Raw genomic sequence first — 27,627 nt, forward strand, 5'->3', positions numbered from 1 at the left:
TCCTTCCCCACAGAGTTAGGGCTTTCAGGAAGCTTATAGGGAGAGCTGACTTTTCCTGTCCACAAGAACAAACTGTTCTTAACCAGGGCATTCCCAGGTTCACCAGCCTCCCTGAGCTAGAGTCCTCGGATGAGGTAGCATGGTGAATCTCTTATTACTCCCAGCACTGTTCCAGCAAGCAGCAATGTAAGATGTAAAGCTATCTTTAAGTTACTCAGGGCTTGTTCTACATTTCACAGATTCTTGCTCCGAAGTCCTCACCACTCACTGAGGCATCCCCAAAGACCTGGTTTCAATCAGGAGGAACAGGAAACAAGTTTAGTTTCTTGAAAGAAAACAGAGATACAAAGCTTCAATTTAAAAAAAAATTGTACTAGCAGAGTGTTGGACTACACAGATTTAGCAAGTGATTTTTGGAGAGTAGCCACATTTTAGAAGATCATATGAAAGCAGACAAAAATATGGAATCTTTAAGCAGGCTTCCACAATGCATCTAGATTGATGGTATCCTGTGTGTCACTTTAAGCTAAATACCGTCCACTAGCATCAAGTTCACTACTGTCAGTTTTAATTTAAACACTACTTTCACATATACTATTTCTTACTCTTATAGTGAGAAAAACAGGTACCATTTTCTTCTAATATGAGACAGGTTTGAGTCATTAAGCTTTCATACTGAAAACTGAGTTCTATGCGAAGCATTACAGTGAGACCTCAACCTGCAGGGAAAGAGGCCTGAAAACACAAAACTTCTGACTACTTTTCCCAAATCATCATAAAACTGAAATGTCTTCAAGATTAGAGCACCAATTCAACATTCCAGAACTTATGTTTACCTATGTTAACCCATATGATTAGGTGACCAGTACTGTCATTGATAAGATCTGCAAGATATGGAGATACAGATGCCCAATTAAGCCAAGTTTTGTTTAACAATACAACCAGAAGATATAAAAAGTAACCAATATTGTAATATCTCGGATTCATATATTTCTAAAACTGAAGCTTTTATTTAGACCGAATCAAAGACTAATGTTCACCCGTTCAAGGAAATACAATGCACCAGACTAAAGGAGTGTGTCAATGCTTAAAGCATCAGGGATCCTTCTCTCTTTATCATATACTTTTCCTTCCTTTCTCCCATGCATCATGGTCATTGCTCAGTAACGGATCTACTAATGCCGCTTCCTTCTTTCATTCAGAAATGTTTTACACAGGACAACACAATGACCACCACTCTTCCCCTGGGTGAAAGCAAAGTATCTGCACAATTCCCAGACCCCCTGTTGGCAGATGGAGCAAGGAAGCAGATGGAGCAAGGAACCAAGCTTGGTTACCAGGCCAGCCACTACTGAACGAACACATCTTTCATCCATTTGTGTGACACCACATGCAACTTCATTTCTGTACCCTTCCCACACTAGACCTCTTGTCACACTCCCAGAATTGTCAAAGTTCTGCACCCATGCAGCTCATGCCCAGAACATTCACTCCACTACCCAGGAAAAAAAGAGTGAAACTGAGCAGTCCTATGCTAGTGTCCCCGGCTGGTGCTACTGTCAGTAGCAGAAGTAACAGTAGAATATTAACTGGATGGGGTAGTAAAAAGAGCAAAGACAGGGATGATGAAAGCAGCACTCAGAATAAAAGTCCAAGTAAATGGTGGGTATTGTTTGTTGGCTAATACAAGTGCAGTGTTAAGAATCAATCATAGAATATCAGGGTTGGAAGGGACCCCAGAAGGTCATCTAGTCCAACCCAAACAAACTTAACACCTCTTTTCCCCACTGCAGCAACCAGGGACACTATGGTGCAGCGTATGCCCAGTCTGAGGATACTTTGCACTCTAGCAATCACCTTAGGTGAACTAAAGAAGCAACATTAATAGATTTCAGTAGGAGTAAGGTTTAGTCTGCCTAAAGGTAACCACAAACACCACACAGCCATCTATTCTCCCCTTAACACCTCAAAAGAGGGAAACCAAAAGCAAGAGAAGAAAGGTTATGAGAGGGAGAAAAACAACTGGAGTAAAGGAGAAGTGAAAAAAAGTGAATACCAATTTTAGAGGAAGAGGAAGATTTTTTAGATACCAGTCAAATCAAAGTTGGATGTAAAATTTTTCAATCACCCATTTGACTGTATGGTGCTGAGAGTAGAGTCCAATAAAAATTAAACATTTTGCTCTTAAATCAAAAGCACTTGATCTTTTTAAAGATTCAGTGTCTTTAGATGGATGCTCTTCAGCAAGCTGGGGGTCAGAAGCCCTCAGGGGGTCGTCAGGTTATTCAATGGGGGGGAGAGGGTTGCGAGCTGTCAGCCTCCACCCCAAACCCCGCTTTGCAGCCTGCATTTATAATGGTGTTAAATAGATTCACAAGTGTTTTTAATTTATGAAGGGGGGGATCGCACTCAGAGGCTTGCTATGTGAAAGGGATCACCAGTACAAAAGTTTGAGAACCACTGCTCCTCAGGCTTGATACCTGGTTAGATGCAGATGCCCCATTCTTAACTAAGTGCAATGCAATGGTGACTTTTCAGCACTTCCAAAAAATCAAATCAAGACCTTAAAAAAATATATATATTACGACTAAAGCAGCATTCCTGGAATACATCATTCAGAAACTATGGGCTTCCAGCTGCTTCCGAGCTGGAATACTATGCTCAAGGAATCTTCAGCAAGTCATTTCCAAATTCTCTTTTATGCTACTTGCTGTAACATAACTATGCTGGGAAAGATGATGCAACACAAGCATCAAGGTCAATACATAGACTTGCTATTTTAGAAATAAAGTCTCATTAAAATAACAGATACTAGATTCCTATTAAGTTTCAGAGAAGGGTGGATTTGATTTAAATCATGATTTAAATCACTAGCCAGGAAGACTTGAACTAATCATAGATTTCTACATAAAAGTGCATTCTTGTTGGTTGTTATAATACATATTCTTCACAACTCCGAGATAGATGTAAGTTTCATTTTTAGAAGGTACATACTATACATTTTTGAAGTGATTTATTTAGAAAACTTTTCAGGTTAGTTTTACAGCTATATCAGAAAATGAATGATTGTTTGGTTATTTCATTTACCAAAGGTAATTGAAGCAGATATTTACGAAGTCATTGGGAGGTAAACTATCTCCAATTCAACAGGCTAATCATTAATATTTGGAGGATTTACTTGCCATGGCTTATTAGGAGGAGAATTTTTTGAAATTTTGCACTTTTAGAGAGGTAAGGGATTGACTCGGACACAAATTTGCAGAGGGACAATAGGGTTGAGGTCTGTTATTTCTCACCTCTATATATTATTTATTTAAAAACATTTTTACTGTTAACAAGCATGTTATCTCTGAAGACAAATCCAGTTTGAGAACTGCAAAACTAAGCATCTCTGATGGTATCTTCTAGACTGAGCACTGAGTCCTATTGGGTAGATAGAAATATTAACCTAAATAATCTATACAGAAGCCCCTGGAAACCCATAAGATTGGTCCCTAATCCATGAACTACCGCAACTCATTTACAACACTTTTCTTAAATATTACATGAATATATTGTCTCATACTACAGAATTAAAATTTATAATCCCTATTCCATGATGAGATATCTTTGAGCTATAATGTATCTTAATTAGAACTATCTTTAGATAGGTTTTTTCCTTAAAAAGCATTTTATAAAAAAAGTGGGTTTTTTTTAAAAAATCATTGATTTTTATCCATCATTACAGCACATTTGTTTCCTCAGCAATCGATACTAGGATGGTAGTTTGCCACACTTCGTGTTCTCACTTAAGATGAAGATTTTTCCCCATGATCAAATAACATCGCAACCAACTCTGGAACAGCGTCAAAAATTATATCAAAGAACCATAGGATTTCAGTTGCTACATTTTCATTCCTAGTTAATGTGTGCTTTTAAAAGCAAAAGCAGATAATTTTAGTTTGATGTCAGACAGCCTGAACAAGTGCTATATAAGCACAAATTGTCAAATGGAGTTTAATTTGGTGAATAAAGAGACACCATCAAGTCAAGTATTTTTAAAATGTGTTTCCTTATTTGTTAAGAAAAGCTTAGACAGTTTTGAACAAAGAACTTACTTTACTCCATGCTACTTGATTCCTTTTTATTACTATATCTCAGTCTGGATAAGGAAAACAAACAAGGCAGTTTCACTTCCTGGTTCACATGCACTAGACAATACTGCAATATTTGGGTAGCAACATTTGCAAGGAAATGTCTGTTAAAACTCTTAAGTTGTGGAAACTGCTATATTTTTAAAAAGTAGTACTTTCTAGAGGGTGAAATAAAATCCAACGTGATTGATTTTGAAGCAAAATACTCCAATAATTTGGAGAGAGAGCGCACGATATCCAGGGAGAGGCTCTTTTGTCTGGAATAATTACACCATTACAGTAAGAGTTAATTTAGTTACAGCAAAAAACAAAACCTAACATATTTTACTCTACTGAAAAGATCAACCAAATTACTGTGTGTGGCCATACAGGTCACACAATCAGGTCATCATCAGACAGGATCAAAGCAGCTCACATATACAAGACACCATCAGTCTTTAAGACATGGCAACATAGTCTAGTGGATCGAGTACTGAATTGGAAACATGGTCTATTCCTGTTTTATGTTGCTGACCTGCACACATGTCAAGTCTCACTCACTGGGTGGGAGACTCACTCATTAGCATGTTAACTCTCACACACACCTTCTTAAGACTATCTCACTCATTTTGAGTAAATATATAAAGATAAAAAATATTTTTACTCAGGTGCTGAAAGAGATAATACATCTGGGGCCTCAGACATGGGGCTTAGAGCTTGGAAAGCAGCTTGTGTACTGCGGTAAGCATGGAGACTACCAGCCTGTGTTCTATATGCCGCAAGAGGAGACAGGAGGCTACGAAGTGTGTGTGTGTATTTTTTTTTACCTGATGGTCAAAAAAATATGAGTTCATCCAAAAACCAAGCAGGACTTGATTGAAAGTTTACAGGTTCTGCAAAATACAGTTCAAAATTTAAATCACAGTGGATAAATCAGGGTGGATTTGATTTAAATCAAATTGATTTAAATCACGAGTCAAGAAAACTTGATTTAATCATGGATTTCTACATAAAAGTGAATTCTTGTTGGTTGTTATAACCTTAATACATATTCGTCACAACTCAGAGATAGATGTAGATTTCATTTTTAGAAGATACACACTATACTATACATATACTATACAACCCTGGACAGAAATAGGAACTTGAGGGAAAAAAAAGCCTTGCCTGCTGCCGGGACAATGGCCTTGAATTTGTCCCAGGGTGGATAAAAATCAATGATTTTTTTTAAAAAAATGTCCATTTAATTACTTTATTTTTATAGTAATTTAATTTTAATTAATTTAATTAGTTTATTTTGGATTCTGATTATTTAAGTTTTGCTGTAAATGTGATATGAGCAATCATATACAAACCAAATATTTGTAGAGTGTTTTTCAAATGGATGATTATGACAAGGCGATAGGCAAAATAAACATATTGTTGTATTGATAAAAGTTTTCTTTTTTTGTTAGGTTTATATAAAAACAGTTTATTTTTGAATATTTCTCTTGTTCTGTCCACTGACTCCGTCTAAACCAAGGGTTAACAACTCTGGTCCCCAGGAATCTCCAACCATCCAGGTTTTTATTCCATTCAACAAATAATTGTTTTTATGAAAATCCGCTGGTTTGCACTGCTTATAGAATCTTCACATGCCCTAGACAAGTGGTCCCCAAACTTTTTACCTCACGCCCTCCTTGCCTCTGTCCACACACCCCTTCCTGAGACGAGGCTGGGAGCAGGGCCACGGCTCCAGGAGGCAGGGGGACGCGGACAAGGGTAAGGGGGCTGAGACTGGGGCCTTGGTTTGGCAGCCAGGGCTCCAGGGCCAGGAGTGGAGCTGGGCGGTGCTCCGTGGCGCTCCCTCCCAACCCCGCAATGGGGGCTAACCTAAGCCCCAGCCACACACCCACAGTGTTCCTCCAGGGCCCCCCCCCCAGGTGGGCGCATCGCACAGTCCGACCTAATTTAATACTAATCAGGACATTTAAGTGTTTCATATGCAATATTAAACAGCGTACATTTTAAACAAACTATTAAATACTGGTTGGACTGAAAACCTGGACTACTGGATGCCGCCAATGACCAAAGATGAGAGTCCATGTCTTAAGCAATCATTTAACACATGACCTGGAAAGTCTCACCCTTTGGCCTTGAATCTCACTCTTTGGGGCTTTAAATCTCACTCTTAAGGACAGCCAACCCTTGGCATCTCTGGATCTGCTGCATGACCCTGAGCAGGCCATTTGCCTTCTCTGAATCTGTCTCCCCCTCTTCCCCGCCTTGCTAATTTAGATTGTAAATGTAAGCTTCTCAGGGCACAGCCCAATTCTTAATATATGTTTGTTCAGTCTCTAGCACAGAGTTTCAATCTAGGCTGGAGCCTTTAGGGCAGGGGTGGGCAAACTTTTTGGCCCAAGGGCCACATCTGGGTATGGAAATTGTACGGCAGGCCACGAATGATCACAAATTTGGGGGCCAGGGTGTGGGAGGGAAGGCGGGCTCTGGAGTGGGGCCAGAAATGAGGAGTTCAGAGTGCAGGAGGGGGCTCTGGGCTGGGGCAGAGGGGGGTGTGGGCTCCAGCTGGGGGTGTGGGGTGGGGCTGGGGATGAGGAGTTAGGGATGTAGGATGGTGCTCCAGGCTGGAACTGAGGGGTTTGGAGGGTGGGAGAGTGATCATGGCTGGGGCAGGGAGTTGGGGCCCAGGAGGGGGGCAGGCTCCAGGCAGTGCTTACCTCAAGCAGCTCCTGGAAACAGCAGCATGTCCCCCTCTGGCTCCTACGCGGAAGTGTGGCCAGGCTGTTCTGCACGTTGCCCCGTCCACAGGCGCTGCCCCTGCAGTTCCCATTGGCAGAGGTTCCTGGCCAACAGGAGCTGTGGGGGCTGTGCTTGGGCCATGGGCAGCGTGCAGAGACCCCTGGCAGCCCCTAAACGTAGGAGCCAGAAGGGGGACATGCTGCTACTTCTGGGAGCTGGGCGAAGCCACTGCGGAGTGGGGCCAACCCCCAACCCTACTGCCCGGCTAGAGCTCCAGAGTGGGGCAAGCCCCAGACCCTGCTCCCTGGCAGGAGCTTGAAGGCCGGATGAAAACATCTGAAGGGCTGGATGTGGCCCCCAGGCTGTAGTTTGCCCACCCCTGCTCTGGGGACACCCTAACAAATAACATTTTACAATTAAAAATACTCAGTTTTGAAATATTCCAGTGCAATTTGAGAAAATGCATAATTGTGAACAAGGAGATAAATGCATCGAGGATACATTAGAGCAAAGGTATAGCAAATTAATATTATGTTGTTTCTACAAGTTAGAAACACTTTTTTTCCCTACTACCCCCTTCTCCTCTTTTTGGATACCTTAGTCCAGCCCATTCCCCTTGCTCCAAATGATGTAGAAGGGAAATATCCCCAAAACAGGATCTTTGTATTAGTAATGAAGGTGCATATTTCAGTTGGCCAGAAGATAGTTGGCAATTACATCAGTATACACTCATGTTCATTATACTTCTATTCTCCAACAGAAACTACACATCTGTGAATGTTCCTGAACTAAAGGGTTATGCTTGGGAGCACAGCATGTTCTCACTCCTACATTAAACCATCAAAAAAACATTCTTGCTTTACTTTCTGAATGCAATTTTAAAGGCAAATATTGTTATTGAATGTAGCTACACTGAGACCCAAAAAACTAAAATTATCTTTTGATCAGTTAGGTAGTTATCTCATCTATATAAAGAAATCACAACAATGCATGAAATAATCTGCACTCCAAAATAATGAACTATACATACGTGATTGTATTTTTAGCAATAGCAGAATACTTGCCATCCACTGAGGCTGCCTTTATTAAAAAAAAATAGTTTAAGAACTTTAACATAGCTTCAATTGCTAAAGAAATCACTCGTGTAAGATAAACAGGAACTAAGCCCTATGTTTAAAAGTATGTAAAAATGGCATAAAACAAGAGAAATGGTTAATATGTGAAAGTAAACAATTGGACTGACACAGTATCACTCTGCACTTAGGATCTGTAGTCTGTGCCAGAACCAGTAGATTAACCACATGTTGATTTAACCTTTAATCTAGTAATTGTTGAGAGAATTACAGAAGGGCTCCACTACCTTCTATTAAAAAAATACAGAACACAGAGTGTCAGACTGTTACACCTAAAACCGTGCATATCTTAAAATGAACATTTAAAAAACACAGCATTCAAAGCAGGACTTCTGAACATTTATACAGATTGCTCATAGACATCTAGGGCTAGAACCACAGAGAGATTTAGATGCTGCATCATTCAGTGTTGCAATACCTAACTTAAAGGAACCTTGTCACCCAGTGAAATCTGCAGCCCTGAGCTAGACTCCTAAGCTCCCAATACAATACCAGGGGAAGAGACAGGTGCCTAAGAAAGAAATCCACAAAAGCAAACATGCTGAGCAGGAAGCCACCTAAGCTAGTCAATAGGAAATGCCAAGGAGAGGGGTATGGCTAAGCCCCATTACTCAAAGGGAGTTAGGAGCTGAAGGCTGGGTCAGAGGGAAGCACCTGTCTCGTCTTGGGATTCTCAGCCATGAATTCTCTCCTGGAGTTAGGCTCCAAAGACATTTTTAGTAAGAAATGCCAGAGAAGGAGATGGTCATGGAATCCCCTTTGTAACTTTTATCCCCATGGTAACTACTAGAGCACTCACCCATTATGAGAAAAACAGGTTCAATTCCCCCTTTGGCCTGATAGAAAGAACATATTTGAACTTGCGTCTCACCCCTCTCAGGACGCTCTACCCACTGGGCTATTGGGTATTCTGGGGCCGGTTTCAATCTCTCCTGTTGAAGCTGTTCCACTTCGTATAAATATTCACTGGATCAGAGAATGTGATGACTCTGAAAGCTGAGTGGTTAGGGCATTCAGCTGGAAAGTCAGTGACAGAATCCAGTCCACCTGCTCCAATGCATATTAAATTTATTTATACAGTGGAATGGCTTTAACGGGAGAGCTTAAGAAAGACCTGCTGCTCCAGAATACCAGATAGGCTACTGGTCAGGGCACTATCCTTTAAATTCCTTCTCCACATTAGGCAGAGGGGAACAGAAGCGGAGTGACTGCTTTAACCACTGGAGTAAAAGTTTTGGGGGACCTGACCAACACACCCTTCTCCTGTTTTGGGTGGGTTTAGGAGTGTTCAGATCACATGTACCAGATCAGGACATAAAGGTGAGGCAGATGCCGAGAATGTCTTGTTTGAGGATCCCGCTAGGGTTTAGGCATGAGCTATGTACCCAAGCACCTAGACCAAGGCAACTGTGTGCACGCTCAATGGCAAAGCTCAGGTACCTAGGGAACTTTAATGGTGGAAATGTAGGTGCATAGGGACTCTTGGTGTGCACGGTTAGGCAGCAGCTGAGAAGTGGTTTTCAGGACCTCAGTGCCACCTAAATATTGGACTTTAGCACTTAAGTGGATCTAGCTCTTAGTATTCTTCCTCTACTGACTGCTCCGTACACAAGGATGCTCACAATCCAAACCACAGCCAGATGGTCATATTTCTTGACTACCAGTCTTATAGTTTTCCTTTAAATAAATATGTTGAGGCCAAGTATCCAGGTAAATCAACTTTATACAAAAATATCAGTTAAATGCATATGTCAAATGCCAAACAAACTAAGGGCTGAAAAAGCAATAATCTTAAAATTGCCCTGCAAAATTCTCCACCCTACCCTTGAGAGAGAGGCTGAATAAATCAGTAACTTCTTCAAGGGGCAACGGCTGTGCTCAGTTACATCACTGAACCCACTGAAACCAATGGGAGTAAGAGCATATGACTAAGCATAGAAAAATTTTGCTCTAGAAAGTTAGTTACTACACAGTGGACATATTCTACCCTTGATCTTTGTGGAATCAATCTTCTCTATTATAAAACTGGTTTCAATTACTTCAATGGGAGCTGCAGTTCATCAATACCTCTCAGGTTCATGCTCATTATCAGTAGGATATGTGCTGTGAAGTGAGGATAATTATTCATCTGGCCCATGGACAACAATTAAAAGTGGAAAGCAGCCTTCTTCACAGAGCAAGTATAACATCCAAATTCAAATAAAAAATATACTGGTAAATCCAGATTATTCAAAATTCTAGGATAGCCTAAGGCTTTGGAAATTTGGATAATTGGGATAAATGATAGCTATGATTAAATAAATATGGTAAGAAAGAGGGAAGTAGGCTCTATGAAACTTCATGGAGGTGTCCTGGTGTAAATGAACAACCTTTGGAAAAAGTGGTTAGATTCTATAACAGCTGACATGCAGATTACTAAATACCTATGGACTCTATCTAGGAAGATAGAACTGTCCACAGAGTCAAAAGCTACACTGACAAAGAATGAGCAACGAGCAGAAAGGAAGACTCATCAGATGGACAACTGCAGTTTGTGACTGTAGTTGAAGCCAGACTGGGAATTCATCGAAACAATTAGTGAGAGACATGACCAGAGGAGTTAGTTTCTCCAGCATTTATAAGAATATAAGAAGGGCCATACTGGGTCAGGCCAAAGGTCCATCTGGCCCAGCATCCTGTCTTCCAACAGTGGCCAATGCCAGGTGCCCCGGAGGGAATGAACAGAACAGGGAATCATCAAGTGATCATCCCCAGCTTCTGGCAAACAGAGGCTAGAGACACCATTCATGCCCATCCTGACTAATAGCCATTGATGGACCTATCCTCCATGAATTTATCTAGTTCTTTTTTGAACCCTGTTATAGTCTTGGCCTTCATAACATCCTCTGGCAAGGAGTTCCACAAGTTGACTGAGTTGTGTGAAGAAATACTTCCTTTTTGTTTTAAACTTGCTGCCTATTAATTTCATTTGGTGACCCCTAGTTCTTGTTATGAGGAAGAAGAAATAACACTTCCTTATTTACTTTCTCCACACCAATCATGATTTTACAGACCTATCCTATCCCCCCCGTCGTCTCTTTTCCAAGCTGAAAATTCCCAGTCTTATTAATCTATCCTCATAAAGAAGCTGTTCCATACCCCTAATAATTTTTGTTACCTTTTCCAATTCCAACATATATCTTTTTTGAGATGGGGCAACAACATCTGCCCGCAGTATTTAAGATGTGGATGTACCATGGATTTATATGAGAAAGGGCAGGCTGGAAATAGGAAAATACTAAGATCATATGGAAAAATACAGGAAAACATAAAATGATCCAACACAGAAAAATTACATTAAGGTCTGGTTCTGCAAAGGTGGTACAGTATTGCAAAACATCCATATGGCTTTCCAAAATTTAGGGTATGTTTTTAGTAATTTGCATTAGATTTCTTTGACAATCCCCAAAATGTACAACTAATCTACACAATGCTAATTACAAGATACCCTAATAAGAGATGTAGAAACTCCTGAGCCATTGCATTCTGCTGTATGGCAAATTCATATGCCACACAAGAAAATCATGGGCAAGTGTTCTTACAGTACATATATTTTTTTGCTTAAAATATGCAAAAAAGGCTCAGTCTAAAACTTTTTTAGGAACAGTAAGTTGCACTTTATGTATGAGTGGCCTGAAAGGGACTCATTTAATAGTTAGGCAAAAAGGTAATTCAGAGATAGAGTTACATCATCACCTCTGAATTTCCCTAGGTTTGTCATTTATTTGAAGCTAATTATCAGTTATTAATGTCTAATTTTGAAAAAACCCTGGAGTGGGGGAGAAAGGAGAGAAAAAACAGCAATTCCATTGAAAAGCTATACTGGAAGTTCAACATATAAAGAAACTCTTTACACTATAAATGAATAGATTAAGATTAAAAAGTGATTGCCTTAACATCTCTGGTGAAGGCTGCCACAGCTGACTCATTCTGTTAAATTTCCCATACTGTGTGGAAGTCTACAGTTTATTAATCAACAGGCTTGTTTACTGAAAAAGTCAATGTGAATGAGGGCTTTCATACAAGAACTAAACAAGTTGCTGTGAAAAGTCATCTGTAGGATATGGACAAATTATTTCTCACAGTAAAGCTTTGAATGCTTTGATGCTTCTTAAGAGTTTTGACAAACTTTCTCCTACAATGGCACATGCTTAATTCTGTATCACAGAAGTTCCATGAGTTATTTGTATTGTGTACAATCAAAAGTTCCACCTAACCTACAAATACAACCATGCCAACGGACTCTGTTACACATTTTATCCCCTTCATCTAGTTAAAATTTTTAGCATGGACCAAACCCCTCCATTCTGTAACTGAATCAGGTACATAAGATAAAGCTTTGGTCTTCCTTAAGTCACTGAAGACCTTGCAACGAGGATAGGTGTCATCCATGTGACAAATTTTAATGTTTTAACAGTCTCAGACAGCCATATTTGTAGTGCAGACAGGTTCAACTGTTCAAAATATTTCCTGAATACAAATTAAATCTACTACCTGTCATTTCTGATGCAGGAACTGAAGTCCAACCTAATGTCTTCTAGGACTAGACCAAGACAGAGCATTTGTTTCCCAATCAAAACCACTGACATCAATGGCACTTTTATGTCAAGAATGGCTACAGAATCAGACACTTTACACTTAATTCTGAATCTAATACAGCACAACACAAAAACCTAATACATTTTATATGGTTAGCTCTGAAAAGTTGTAATGTTAGTAAATATCAGAACTGATCAAATAGAAAAGGTTGATTCTACTAATTAAGTATGAGGGCAGCGTGACAGGTAATGAGAAGGAAAAATAGTGGGCTTAAATTGCCACAAAATTTCAACATCCTCATTTAAGTGACTTGTGATCTGCCTGAGAAGCAAAAAGGTTGTTAAAACTTTCTCTTTCGTTCGCAACCACGGACCAGCTCTTTTGGGATGATTTTCAATTTAACGTGTAAATCAAAAAAGGCGCACTAGCTTCTTCAGCTGCACCTGATCATCTTCTGAACATTCTTTTAAAATAACCTTATCGTTACTGTGACTTAAATTAGTCACTTTTGTAGTATCACATGACAGGCTGAATAATGAACTGGGTGTGGAAATGAACAAACAATCTGTAGTTTTGTAACAGGATCTCAAAGTTCTCCTCAATATTTCTAAAACCCATAGTTGATGCAGAATACTCAAATGAATCCTGAAGCACTGCTTGCTGTGGCCCTACCCCAGGTAAGCCACTCCTGGCCCCAGCCTGAGGGTTTGTCTACACTTATGGAGGATTGACACTGTGATGATCAATGCACCGGTGGTCGATTTAGCGGGTCTTTAGACTGGACTTTAGACTGGTCTTTAGACCCGCTAAATCAACCACCGATCACTCTCCCGTTGACTGCTGAACTCCACCTGATCAAGAAGAGTAACAGAAGTCAATGGGAGAGCGTCTCCCGTCAATGTTGCGTAGCGTGGACCCTGTGGTAAGTAGATCTAAGCTACGTCCATTTGAGTTACACTACTCACGTATCTCAAACTGTGCAGCTTAGGTAGACTTTTCCCTTTACTGTAGGCAAGGTAGTCACTGCCCAAGGGTTGGGAAGGAATTTTCTGAAGGCAGTATTACAGCTGTCTTCTGTAGTATCTGTGTTGACTGAAACCCTTCCCCAGCCAGAACTGGGGATTTCAGGGACTCTGGCCTTATATCAAGTGTAAAGGGGCTGGAGCAGAAATGAGAACCTCACCCACTGTCCCTATGGTGTTCCTTCTTAGAGACTATTCTTCCTTCAGCACCATTTATATGCCATATATTACTCATCTGAAAGAATATGTACCTGTAATTATGGCAAAAGTTAAATAAGTGAAAAAGCACTCACTTGACTTATGAGTAAGTGTTGGAAAGATGACAAGTGGTAATAAATCTGCTCATATAATTAAAAAACAAAGCTTTAACAACTCTGATTTTGAGATTTCAAAATGGAGGATGTCATTTACTACACAAGGCTTTAAGCTCTGATTTCACAGTAAGCTCTATATGGGATGTCCCTTTTCCTGCATGCTGCTCACTGTGGGATCAGGAGCCAAGCTGTCAATTTAGAAAGCTAAAAGTAGTCTTAAGTCAGAACTAATATGTAAAACACTTTGTTCTTTGGTGATCCTAAGGCTTAGTTTGGTTATGCTTTTCACAGTCAATACTCCTATTAGGTAAATAAATTTTAATGCAATCCCGTTCTGCTAGTTTCGTATACTAAACTACATATCTAACTTTATCTTCCAAGATGGCCCCTACCAGCCTACAAGGAAATTTAACAGAAGTTAAGCCAATACCAATATTTTAACTCCTATGACTGATCAGTTGTAATAATTACGCCTACAAGTTTACTCCACTTGTGAGCCTAACTGGGAAAGTGGTTAAAGTTTATAAAGTGTCACAGTAACCTATAACAAATGTTGATGGGAAAAGGGGCAAAGCGAAGACAAAGACTAAATTAGTCTTAAAAAAAGAAGGCCTACTGATCTAACTCGAGGACTGAGTTAAGATCATGTCTGGTACATAGGAGAAATGTGGGACCAGAACTCAATGAACCAAAATTGGTGTTTTGGAAATTAGGTGTAATTGGTGAACAAAACAAGGAGGGAATGGGCTATTCCAGTGGTTCTCAACCAGTGGTATGCATACCCCTGAGGGTATGCAGACGTCTTCCAGGAGGTACATCAACTCATCTAGATATTTGCCTAGTTTTACATCAGGCTACATAAAAAGCACTAGCGAAGTCAGTGCAAACTGAAAGTTCATATAATTTCTTGTTTATACGGCTCTATATACTATACATTGAAATGTAATTACAATATTTATATTCCAGTTGATTTATTTTAGAATATGGTAATCAGAAAGTGAACAATTTTTCAGTAATAGTGTGTTGTAACACTTATGCGTATTTGTGTCTGATTTTGTAAGCAAGAAGTTTTTAAGTGAGGTGACACTTGGGGTACGCAAAACAAATCAGATTCCTGAAAGGGGTACAGTAGTCTGTAACGGTAAAGAGCCCCTGGGCTATTTCACCTACCACTCCCTTTTGGAGTCCTTAAAATAAAAGACTTTGGAGAAAAATTGGCTACAGCAACGCTGGCTGACAAAGACAAAAGAAGGGGAAGGAGGAAAGGTTCACCATCATGGCTGCCATTCCCATCATCTCCTGGAACCCCAAACCTTTTTTGCCCTACTCCCGAGAGATGTCCTGACCAGATGAGGCCAGAGAGAGGGACCATGATGACGTCTCCCCATTGCTACTTCCATCAGCTCAATCCCAACCACCACCTGGAATGGGAGTCTGTGTCACATATACCCCACCATGTGTCCTCTTCCTTTCCTACTTTATTTCATTTCTTTCCTATCTAATAGAGAGTCTGGTTACACCAGCCAAGACTATATTTTGCAAAATTAATGTAAGCCTGTGACCAGAAAGGAAGCTAAAGGCAATGCCTTAACCAGACCATGTTAGTAAAACTTTGCCAGGTCTCAGAGTGGTGGTGAAGACCATGTGCTGTGCCTGTGTTTTTCCAGCAGCGAGGCTGCAAGTGAAAGTAACACCAGGGACAGAAATTTCATTTTATGTCTTTGCTGTTTTTTCTTTCCCCTTCTGTGTGGGTCTGTCATTTCAGACTTCAGCAATCACATCTCCATTTCATCTCAACTAACTTCTCTTTTCCCCAAAAAGGACAGCTACTACTATCTTCAATACCATGTAGTTGTCAAACAGGTGGGATTTCTTTCCTGAAAACTCTCTTAAGGTAAAGGGAACAAAGTATCTCATTAAAATGAGAACCCTGTTTAATACTTTACATTTTAAATGCTTTAACTTTTTTCTTCTTTTCCTGTATTTTTAATAAAAGGTTTAAGAGATTCTAAATGGTGTGTTTGCCATGTTACCAAACAGGATAAGGTCTCTGTATACCAAATGCCAAGCCTTGTTTAAAACTGTTTAATTTTGGAAAGTTACAAGGTCACGTTAAGACCTTTAACGCTGTGCCCATTTTTTCCTTCTAATTAAATACAACATCTTCTGACATCTTAAGAAGAATTTTGCAAATCCTGTGCACAGACATAGAAGTTGTACTTTGGAATTGGATATTAACAGCACAATGACAACAAACTCAATTAAAATATTAAAAACACTGATTTCTGATTCCTTATTTTTGGAGCATTATTCTGCGACCTTAACTTTATTATCTTAAACTGTTCTATTGATAGTATGTTGCTCTGACACTCATTAAAATCATTTATTCTAAAACCACAAGAACTTTAACACCACACTGGATTCCATCATAGATTCCGGTCTTGGTTCAGTTAGCTATTCCAAGTGTTTAAATTCACCATAAAATCTTGTAGCAAATATGACCTGGCAACCACACACTTTAAAAAAAACCAACAACAACCTAAGTCTCTAAAAAGAAATATCCCCACTGAAAAGAATTGTTCCCGTGTCACTGCTACCTAGAAATGTAGGAGCATTGACAGAGAAATGTACAGTCTAATCAGTTTATCTTTGCTGCTCTTACCAGAGGCAAAGTCACAAGCAGAAAAGTGTTTGCTTGAGAAGTTTACTTGTGCTTTTTCAGTAGAACAGAGGTTGTGGGAGAGCACTAAACTGTGTTTGGTACTACAGAAAAGTTACTCACCTACAAGCACAATAGCTAAGGAAGTTCTGTGTGAAAAGCTGCAGCACCAGTATAATCCTTTGAGGAACTGAGGAAAGAGCCAGGCTCAAATGACGGGAAGGAACAAGCGAAGAGAGAAAGTGTAGAGGCAGCACATCCAAATTCAGAACTAAGATTGGTCCCAATATCGAGAAGGGTTGGGACCACTGTGCAGACATTTGCGACCCTGCAGAAATCCACTCCTGGTACAGATCAGACATAAAACAGATGGTCCACTAGCAACACACTAGCAGCATCTTACTCCAACATACACCACTTTACTAACCACTCTTCATACTGCCCATACCCTGTGCTCTCACCATAGGGGGGAAGTGAACCATTCACCGGGTACTCTTCCTTACTTCATTTCATTCTTGTCCCCAAATCACTGTTGCGAATCAGAATCCTGTGGGCAGTAGTGAAACCAATGAGAACCACATTAGTTTAGCTCTGTTGCTGGAGAGAACTATGAACAGAGGAAGATAGATCCTTTCAGTGCCACAAGATTGGAGGGAGTAGAGTAGCAGACACAGCGTCTTGGTAGCAGAGAAGGGGAAGAAAAATAGGGTAGTGGATCCCACAACCAGTGCTTCTGTGCAAATTCATTTAAGAGCATTAAGATTTCAAGATAAGTCATCAATTAAACTTTTCACTCATGCACAGTATTCAAAAAAAAATAAGAACATTAGCATGAAAGATGAATGATAATCAAGTTTTGCGTAAAGCATATACTGTAGGTTACATCTAAAAACACTGAAGAACCTGTGACTTCCTTCATTTATTAAAGTTTGTGCTATTCAAGATAGACAATATCAGCTAAAGTTAAATTCAATGAATTCCAAACTACTATTTCAAAAAACAATGTAACGTCAGGAAGTTTCTGCAGACAGGAACTGAAGAGCAATCAACAATTTTAGGCAGAGGGAAAAAAAAAAAAAGAGTTCAATGACATAAAAACTGAGATGTTTACAAGCAAAGATGAAGTACAAACTCAGTCTTTAACCATTCCTGATAACTTCTAAAATTACTTTGGAGCAAATATTTTGTTTAGTGCACGCACTTAAACAGGCAAGAAACTCTTAACCATCCTTTGAACATCCTTATTCTCTAACCAACGATTACAGCAATTTTCAGTCTTATCACTTGATCTACTATCACTTCCTCTTATAAAAACCATCTTAACCATTTCCTTTAACCGCAGTACCACATAATGATTAGTAACTTGTAGTTATTTGAGTTCCCAATTCTCCTCTTGAATATTTAAAGGGAGTTTCAAAACTAAAAACACTAAGATTCTTTCCTCCTGAAGAGTTGTCTGAAAATTCAGCAAGTTTGAGCTTGGTTTCAGACACAGCCTCATCTTTGAGGAGAGGTCTGCAGTCACAAAGAGCTCAGGGCACGCACACTTCAAGCCCAAGATTCATGGGAAACTCTAGGTTCAACCTTACGGAAGCCCAACTCTTCAGCTCTGTGCCGGAACCCCTTCCCCACTACAGTTCACTCAGACACCATGTTGCCATTGCCATTCAGTTACCACAATGATGAATCCTGTTTAAAATATAAATTAAAAAAAAAAATGTAAGTAGAAAAACAAGCAGCTACATGAACTCCCACACAGATTTCTATCTGGGACTCTACCAGCTTTGCAGTGGAATACGCAACATAGAGCTGAACTACCTACATACACCTCCTAAACCATCTAATATTTGAACTTGGGCTATCTGCAGGCATGACTGGTCTCCTCCCTAAAGGTGCAGCAACCCTTGGAATTTTGGACACAATGGACAGTTAAGCACTTCTACCATCATGCCATCTGGAGCAGATACAACTTTAGAGCCTTGAAGGGCGAATACCATAACCCCAAAAGAGCCAAGCAGACCCAGTTACAGTGAGTCACTTTTGGTGACTAAAGCCAGATCTACCCTTAACACTTTTGTCTGCACAGATGTGTCAGTTTCAGGTTAATTTTTTTTTTTTAAGACAACATATGTATATGGGCAAAAGCCTTGACTTAACGCAGACAGTTATAGTAGCAAAGAGTGCTTTTGCCTGTCTAATGTATTTCACTCCCAAACCAGCATAAGATATACTGTCAAAAAATTACTGCCAGTATAATTGTGTCTACACTAGGAGGGGTTTTTTTTGTCAGTATACCTATACCTGTAAGCTCTTAGACTTCACAGAGGAGTATATAAGATAGATTTAATAAGTATCTTGAAGTTATTTTCCCTGAACACAAGGTTTCGCTATTTTACAATAACTTTCTATTGTTATATTTATACTGCTATTAAACTGAAACAACAGAGAACATATCCGGTCATATGGGTCACATATTGGGTTTTTCCCAATACACAAAACTGCAAGCTAAGAGCACCTAATATATATGTTTAGGCCTTGTCTGCACAAGAAATTTGCACCTGTTTAGACTGACTTAGTTAACACAGTGTAAACCTACTCCTAAATTGACAAGGTAAATAAATCCTAAATAAGCATGTCCAACACAGCCTTTTTGCACCAGTTTAACTAAATCAATTAAAAAAACAAAAACAAAAAAACAGCTTCAGCAAAATTGATATGTCTGCATTTAGACATGCCCTTAAATTCTCACATTACAAAACTATTAGAAAGCCACTGTGGCCCACTGTTAAGTTTTAATGTACTCAATATAACTTCTGAAGTAAAAATGCTTCCTATAATGTAGAAGCTATCTGACAAGAAGTGTGTTGCAGCTCATAGTTTAACCAGGAATCACTCAGTTCAGTCACTCAATACCGGTTACATCCTTCAGGGTGATCTGTGGTTCTTTTTTCATGTATCAAATCAGAAGTATTTTTAAAACAATGAGTGCAAAATCGGAGTGTGCAGAATTACAAACTCAAAGAATAGCTTGGGGAATTTAAGGCCTCAATCCTGCACACATCTGCACATCCTCAGAACATAAAAACTACATCAAATGAAATGCAATCAAACTATGCCTTCTAGAATACACTAATTAGATAAAGCAGAATAAACAGAAGTCATAGTAAAATCTTAATTAACCAAAATTCACCCTTTCAATTGGATTCATTCAAACCTGAAGTTCTACCTAGTGTCAGTATGTCATTGTTGAAGAAATTAAGATAACAAAAAGTTTAGAATAAGTCAACAAGAACTCAAGGTATCTAATAGCTGACTAAAAATGGTCACTAAACAGTCTATAAACAAAAAATCTTGCTTCAAAACAAGGTAAACTAAACTTGAGAAACCTTTCCGAAAAGGGAGTGGACATTTTTCTCTACATAAATAATCATAACGTATGTTAACTTCATGCACCTCTGAACCATTTTCCTTTATAAAAAACACAATCTTCCTTCCTTTATTTTTCTAATAAAAGTAAAGCCAAAGTGGAGACTAGCTGTTACTAGTCTTTTAGCACCAAGGAGAACTCAAAACATCTGTTACCACTGAAACCAGCAGCAATCTTTCTAAGCAACCACCTGATCTGCCTCAAACTTGTTGAGATTAAAGTATATTACTTTTAATGAGACCTTTTCTCTTAAGTAGCAAGGAACCTTTGGCAGGTTGGGCTGGGAAGCTGACCCATACTCTCCCTGGTGTCGTGACTCACAAACAGAAAAACCCTGATAGGAAATGCCTGCTTTACACCCTGTTGGGCTCCTCCCAAGAAGTGCCGTGGTCAGACGGGAGACAGTCATTTCATTTCATGGAGCCGGCGGCTCGCTGCCCGCTTCCCTGGGGATTGTGGGTGGTCTCGCAAGCCTTTCCCCCCTTTGCACCTCCCGGGAGAGAAACACCCACCCCTGGACTCCAGAACCCCACAGTTCTGCCCGATCGGCCTCCATCCAGGCGGCGGCCCCGGGGATGCCTCCCCGCGGCGATCTCACCCCAATGCCGAGGCCGACGCCAGACGGGAAGTTTTCCCATCGCGGCTCCGCTTCCTTCGCGGGAAGCCCCGACCCCGCAGCCCCCGCCCAGCGCCGCGGGCCGAGCCTGTGCGGGGACCGGAGCTCTCGCCGCTCAGGAGAGCTCCACTGGGGAGCGGCTGCGCCCAGGGCCCCGCAGCTAGGCCGCGGCGGAGCCGCCGGGGTCCCGCCGCAGGAGGGAGGCCGCCAGGGCCCAGGAATGATCGCGGCGGCGGCGATCCCCCCCCCGCCGTCCCGCCCGGCTCCCACCCCCGCCGCGGGGCCCCCGCACCTTCTTGATGTTGTAGAGCCGGGTGAGCATGCCGATGCCCCGGTCGTTGAGGATGGTCAGCTTCTCCGCCAGCTTCTGCTGACTGGGCTGCAGCACCGAGCGCGACATGATGCTGCCGCCGCCGCCCCGCGCTCCCGGCCCCGCTCACAGCGCCTCCATCGCCCGCCGGCCCCCGCGCCGCTCCTCCGCCCGGCCTCGCTCGCGGGCTCCGCTAGGCGTGGTGGCGGCGGCGGTTCTGCCCGCTGCCCACAGCCAGGCCGGGCTCTGCCCCCGCATCACATGACGCGCCTCTCTCTGCCGCCCCCTGTGGCCGCCGCTGGGAGACGCGGCCGCCTGGGCAGGGCGGGATGGGCTGGTCTCGCTTGGCCGGAGTCCGGCCCCGCCGTCCCGGTCCGGCCCAGCGCTCCACGGGCTCGGGATCAGGGGCCAGGCGGTGACACACCGCTTCAGGGCGTCTATTGAATCGCCTCCAGGGCCGGATTAAACTTTTTGTGGGCCCCCATGGGGAATGATTGTAAAAGACATGGGCTGTACATGGCACCCAGCTGCACAGGTTTTATTGACAGGTTTAAATTGCAGATGGAGGTGGCTGTCATTAGGGTACCAGCAATGGTTGCCTTAGGGCAAAAAGAATACTCTCAAGTGCAGATAAAATAAATTGCTAAAGGTTCCCTCCACGCCAGTGTTGCCCCCAGAGATTGAAATGGGGCGGGGGGGGGGGATTCAAAAATACTGGGAGGAGGAGGGAGGACCAATGAGGGGTGAGACCACTAGGGTGAAGGTGGGCTGTATAACACCATAGTAAAAACTGAAAAATGTTTCACAACCATTGTATTAGCTTTAACTCATGTTTTTAAATCATCACACAAATTAAAATTGGCTACAGGAGCCTACTAAAAAGCACTATATCTACACCCTTCTTGGTCTCTTGTTGTAATTTTGCTGTTAATGAATTTCTCAATTCTCAATGGGGGCTGCGGGAAGCGGCACGGGCCAAGGGATGTGCTGGCCACCCTTCCTGCAGCCCCCATTGACCTGGAGCGGTGAACCGCGGCCAGTGGGAGCTGCGATCCGCCGAACCTGCGAATGTGGCACGTAAACAAACCAGCCCGGCCCACCAGGAGCTCTCCCTGAACAAGCAGCTGCCCTAGTTTGAGAACCACTGCCTTAATTAATCAACTTCTGAACTGAAGTCTTTGCTTCTTCCAGTATGTTTTCAGTGGATATCTCTCTGATTGATACAAGTGTAGCTTCCATTGCTGGACAGAGATCTACTACTGTTGTAGCTGATGCCTGGATAGCATTGTTTAGTGACCCAAGTGGTTTCAACAGTAGATTTACAAGAGAAAATGGTGATTGTCTTCTCTGAACTTAGTAACAAAAGTAGTCCAACAGCCTCACTACTTAGATCCATCCAATCTCAGTAGATACTTTCTAAAGCCAATAATAATGGTTGCAGTAATTTTAAGACAACAGCCAAGGATCACTCATGAGAAAGCCATAGGGTTTTCCCAGGTTGGACTAATTTGAACTTCAGTCCCAGTGTATCTTCTATATTTTACAAGAAGTTCAGTCCTTTTAGACTCTTGCTGAAAAGAGAGTATAATGAAGACAATACATTTATAGCTTTTTAAATGCCTTTTGAAGATTCTGCAGCTCGTACTAGTGCTAGTTGGCATAGATGGCCTTGCAGTGTGTATAGAAGAGATCAGAGTTACACTTTTCTCTGAGCAAAGCGTGTACTCCACTATGTCTTCCAGAGAAGTTTGCTCCTTCAAATGCACAAGCAGCCATCTCTTTCAGGTTCAATTTACAAGCATTAAACTCCTCTAAGATGTGGGTTGTCAGAGATGCAGCCAATGTGTCTTTTATAAACTGAACATCTAGAAATTAATCTACTGGCCTACGACTGACATCAAGATAACGTATGCAGTGACTTAATACTAGACACCCATTTGCATCGTTCATTCATCAGCTATGTGTGCACATTTTCCGAATGCGGTGAGAGAGTTCTTCACTTTTTCAACTGCTAAGTCTTTCACTGTTGCAAATGACAATGCACTTCACATTGGCCTCCAGCTTGTAGCGTGTGGTATCTCTTGCTTAAAGAGAAAGTATAATGTGACAGCCATGTTTGTTTGAATAAACTGTCTTGTGTCTCCAGCATTTTTAACAGCCTTGTTAAGTACTTCTAAAATTGGCTTTGACAATGACTGGCTTATATGGCTTTCTGCATGTCAGTGCAGTCCGGAGGACTGGTGTTTCATATAGTTCGTCAGCATTGGCTTTGCTGATCAGTGTGGCAAACCAAGCTCATCCAGTTTTACTATATAAATCCATGGTATGCTAACATCTTGAATACTGCATGCAGTTCAGGTCACCCTATCTCAAAAAAGATATATTGGAGTTGGAAAAGGTACAGAGAAGGGCAACTAAAATGATTAGGGATATGGAACAGCTTCCATATGAGGAGAGATTAAAAAAACTTGGACTTTTCAGCTTGGAAAAGAGAGGACTAAGATGGGATATGATAGAGGTCTATAAAATCTTAACTGGTATGGAGAAAGTGAATAAGCTTCTTCACATAACACAAGAACTAGGGGTCACCCAATAAAATTAATAGGCAGCAGGTTTAAAACAAACAAAAGGAAGTACTTCTTCACACAGCACACACCCAACCTGTGGAACTCTTTGACAGGGGATGTTGTGAAGGCCAAAACTATAACAGGGTTCAAAAAAGAACTAGATAAATTCATGGAGGATATGTCCATCAATGGCTATTAGCCAGGATGGGCAGGAATGCAACACCATGCTCTGAGAGCCTCTGCTTGCCAGAAGCTGGGAGTGAATGACAGGGGATGGATCACTCAATAATTGCCCTGTTCTGTTAATTCCCTTTGAACCACCTGGCATTGGCCACTGTCAGAAGACAGGGTACTGGTCTAGATGGAGCATTGGTCTGACCCAATATGGCCGTTCTTATGTAAAAATTAATGATAATATAATAAAAATGTTTAGTACAGAAATTCCCCATGATAACAACCTCTCAAGATAGGAACAATGTGAGATAATGACCTTGGCATATAATGCATTTTAAAAATCTTGGCCTATTAGGAAATGTATATTTATATAAGTTTCTCAGTCACAAATCTAGCATTCTGGAGCAAAGTCACTAAAACATAGTCCAATAAACAAATGTTCCTTTAATGCTCCTCCCTTCTCTCTCTACTGCACCCCACTCATAGTTGTTGTTCTTGGTCAGTGAAGACCCAGAGTTCAGAGCTGCTTTTGCATGAGTTTACCTCCCACCCTGGTGGGGACTGGGGAGGACTCCGGGGGAGAAGGCAGCTTGCTCATTCCTCCAGCTGCTCGCCACTCACTGCAGCTGCTCACTCTGGCCACTGTTGTTTGTCGTGCCACCGTTCACTCCACCACTCCATCACCGATAGCCCTGCGCCATCACCTTTTGCTGCCACCTGCCACTGTGACCTCTGCAATTTGGTCTCTTGAGGTTCCACCCAGCTCTCAGTGATTTCAGCTCTCAGTGCAGGAACCTCACAGCAAATGCAGGCTGAGCTGTCTTTTCCACAGAAATGCTGTCTTGCAACAGGTCTAAGCACTTAGACCTGTTTAATAGTGACAGCTTTAGTGGTCAATTAACAAAACAAAAGACTCTCTATGGAGTCTAATAAGCTCTATCTTTAAATAGAGGAGAGGGGCAAGTCAAATAGTGCTTGTGACTCTTAGGCATAGCCCATACCACCAGGCAAAACCCCATCTCTCCCCCCGACCCATCCCCCAGGCTCTGCTATGCAAACCCCTTGCTTAGCGAGTGCAGTTCAGTTGAGGGTGACCAGTGCTTAATTTGTAACGAAACAGGTGCCACGGTTCAAGCAAGTTTTTTACTTTCTTAACTGATGAACTGGGGCTATGAACTGCCAAAAATAGAGGTGCGAGACTCAGTGCTGGCAAAAATTAAGCATAGAGGGTGACCCCTTCAATTAGGAGAGGCTAAGTATAGTTCTTCTGCCCTTTGCTCATACAATAAGGATAACAACATTTCATGACCCTCTCATTCAATACTAAAGTGATTTGTAACCCATCACCAGCCAAAATTGATCACTTAGGCAGCACAGCTCTGTCTGCTGAATACCTAAGCAAAGTAGGGAATTTATGTAAATACAGTCTGGTCCTGAAGCCTTCCCCCTCCCCGCCCCAGCTCCTCACTGGTTGTCAGGGGACAGCTCATTCAGACCTTGCTTACAAATCATAATTTGAAATTATAAGGTTGGCCAACATTGACGAAATGAATGTGCCAACATTGTCAGAAAAAGCAACAGCTGTGTGAAGAAGCTAGCCTTTGTTCATACTTTTAAAACCTATTATACTTTTTCAGATAAAAGTTTTTATCATACGCTGTATATGCTTTTAAAGTGTGTACTAATGTTTCAGTTTCAATTCAGATTGCCAACCAATAACTAAATTGGTAACACTGCATGTAACTAGCTGATCACTTGGGTGGTGGTGGGGAAATTCAGCGGTATAAGGAAATCCCTGCTCCAGGCAGAGAGGCACAGGACCAGGACCAGCTGTGCCCCCAAAAGACCGGGCCAACCCTCCAAATATAACCAGACCCGCATCCCACTCCAGATGGAACACCCCAAAGTGGAACAGATGCATATCCCTCTCCAGACTGAACCCACCAAACTGGACCACCTTCCAGCCAGAACCAGATCAGACCCCTCTATGAACTGACGCCTCTCAACCTGAATCTCCCCACTGCCTACCAGAACAGGGCTCCTCCAAAATCTCTGTTCCTGAACCAGACCCCGCACCCCGCCCCGAATCCCCAGGCAGACCACTCTCAGGCCCCCAACTGCAAAGCCACCCCCTGCTGATTTGCCCCGTTCTCCTCCGAACCAAACTGAAACAGGACGGCCCACACCTGGCTGCAGCTTGGCCAGGTGCAGCTCCCCACTGGGCCTGGAGCATAGGTGGGCCAGGGGAGCTCAGAGGGGCAGGAGGCTCAAATCTCCCCCAGGGGTGCTGGGGTGATGGGACTCCAGCTGCTCCGCAGGGCCTGGGCTGAGGAGGCTTACATGGACCAAGGAGCACCCACTAGTCGGGGTGACTGGCTCCTGTCTAGCATGGTCCAGGACCCCCACGGTCCCCAGCCTCCACATCCAAATGATGGCGGGGCCAGGGTGGCTGCACGGGGTGGGGGACTCCTCCCACTAACAGTGCCCCAGGCCTGGCAAGGGCCCAAGAGCACAGGGAGGGGGTGAGGGCTGCAAGATCTGCATGCAGGTGCCACAGGGGAGCCCAGCTGTCTGTGCAGCCCAGCTGTCTGCCAGAAATGCCAGACCCAGGCCTGTGAAGCCCCCCCGCAGCCACCCCCCACACACAGCCACCCCAAGTGGTATGAGCCGTGTGGGAGGAGAAGGGGTGAGACATGCCACACTGCCTCTGCCTGCTCTGCTCAGGGCAGACACCTGCTGCCCTTACCCCACACACCTGACCTGGGATTATGGTAGGGTTGCCAACTTTCTATTTGCTGAAAACCAAACACCCTTGCCCCGCCCCTGCCCAACCCCTTCTCCAAGGCCCTGCCCCCATTCACTCCATCCCCCTCCCTTTGTCGCTTGCTCCCTCCCACCCTCACTCACTCGCTCATTTTCACCAGGCTGGGGCAGGGGGTTGGGGTGTGGGAGGGGGTGAGGGCTCTGGGGCAGGGTGAGGCGAGATGAGGGGTTTGGGGTACAGGAGAGGGCTCCAGGCTGGGGCAGGGGGGTTGCTGACCAGAGCCACCAGGGTCCCTTTTCAACTGGGCATTCCAGTTGAAAACTGGATGCCTGGCAACCCTAGATGATGGACCCCTTCCCAAGTGTGAGTCCTGTGCTATGGAGCCACTGGCACCTTTATAAACCCTCATCTTCTCTTCCAGCAGCAGCCCAAGTCCCCAGTAGCCACAAAGTATAAATCATCCCTCTTCCCCCCTATAGTATGAGACTGGATTAAAATAATGAGTTGGAGGGGGGGAGGTTAGAGCTGTTGGCTCCATGTTCCCCCAAGCTAGCAACTGACCCTTTTTTTAAGAAGAAAAGATGAGATTGTCACATAATCCTAGTACTCCAGGAGCTGGGGCCTAGAGCCAACACACCAACCATTGCAAGCTTCACTAAACAGCTATGAGAATTAGCAACACTGCAGTCTTTCCCTTTCCTAGTCCAGCCCCATGGTGCTGGCCTCCTGGGGTCAGTGAAACTCAGAACCATGAAATCCCCACTTGAAGAGTCCCCCAACATAATTCATGAGGTGCGGGGTAGCTGTTGCACTGAAAATGGTATGGCAACAGGTACCTAGAAGGTTGTTGGTTCGGCCCCAGCTTCCGGTATCTAGTCACCTGATAAGTTAGACCCTCACCCCACTCCCTCGGGTAAGTAAAAACTTAACCCAGGATAAGGTGCAAAACAAACCACAATTTATTGAGGAAAGTATATAGAAAGTGGGGAAAACCAGGGGGAAAAATAAACAAATAACAAACACCTCAGTGGTTCAACCATGCAGGGATGACGCCTGGCTCCCAACTATCATTGGCAACACTATGGGTTTTCTAAATCCTTTTATACTTGCAGATCCTGATGGTAGAGGCAAGCAGAGGATGGACAGCAGCTGATGTCCTTTGGAACCAATCACCAGGCAATCAATGGGCTTTGGACCTACTACTGTCCCAAT

The 27,627-nt window shown here is 42.6% G+C and overlaps 1 protein-coding gene across 4 annotated transcripts in view; it reads right to left on the bottom strand.

Moving 5' to 3' along the window:
• The window catches only part of NCKAP1 (NCK associated protein 1), a 112,607-nt gene extending 91,445 nt beyond the window's left edge, over window positions 1–21,162 (bottom strand). For all 4 annotated transcript variants that reach the window (XM_073306096.1, XM_073306095.1, XM_073306094.1 and 1 more), the window contains exon 1: window positions 20,893–21,162. In XM_073306096.1, coding sequence (XP_073162197.1) covers window positions 20,893–21,000 — 108 coding nt within the window. In that variant the 5' untranslated portion in view covers window positions 21,001–21,162. The remainder of the gene's footprint in view (window positions 1–20,892) is intronic.
• Window positions 21,163–27,627: the final 6,465 nt, after the last annotated feature.

Source organism: Lepidochelys kempii, chromosome 11, assembly GCF_965140265.1.
Source record: "Lepidochelys kempii isolate rLepKem1 chromosome 11, rLepKem1.hap2, whole genome shotgun sequence".
Taxonomy (NCBI): domain Eukaryota; kingdom Metazoa; phylum Chordata; order Testudines; family Cheloniidae; genus Lepidochelys; species Lepidochelys kempii.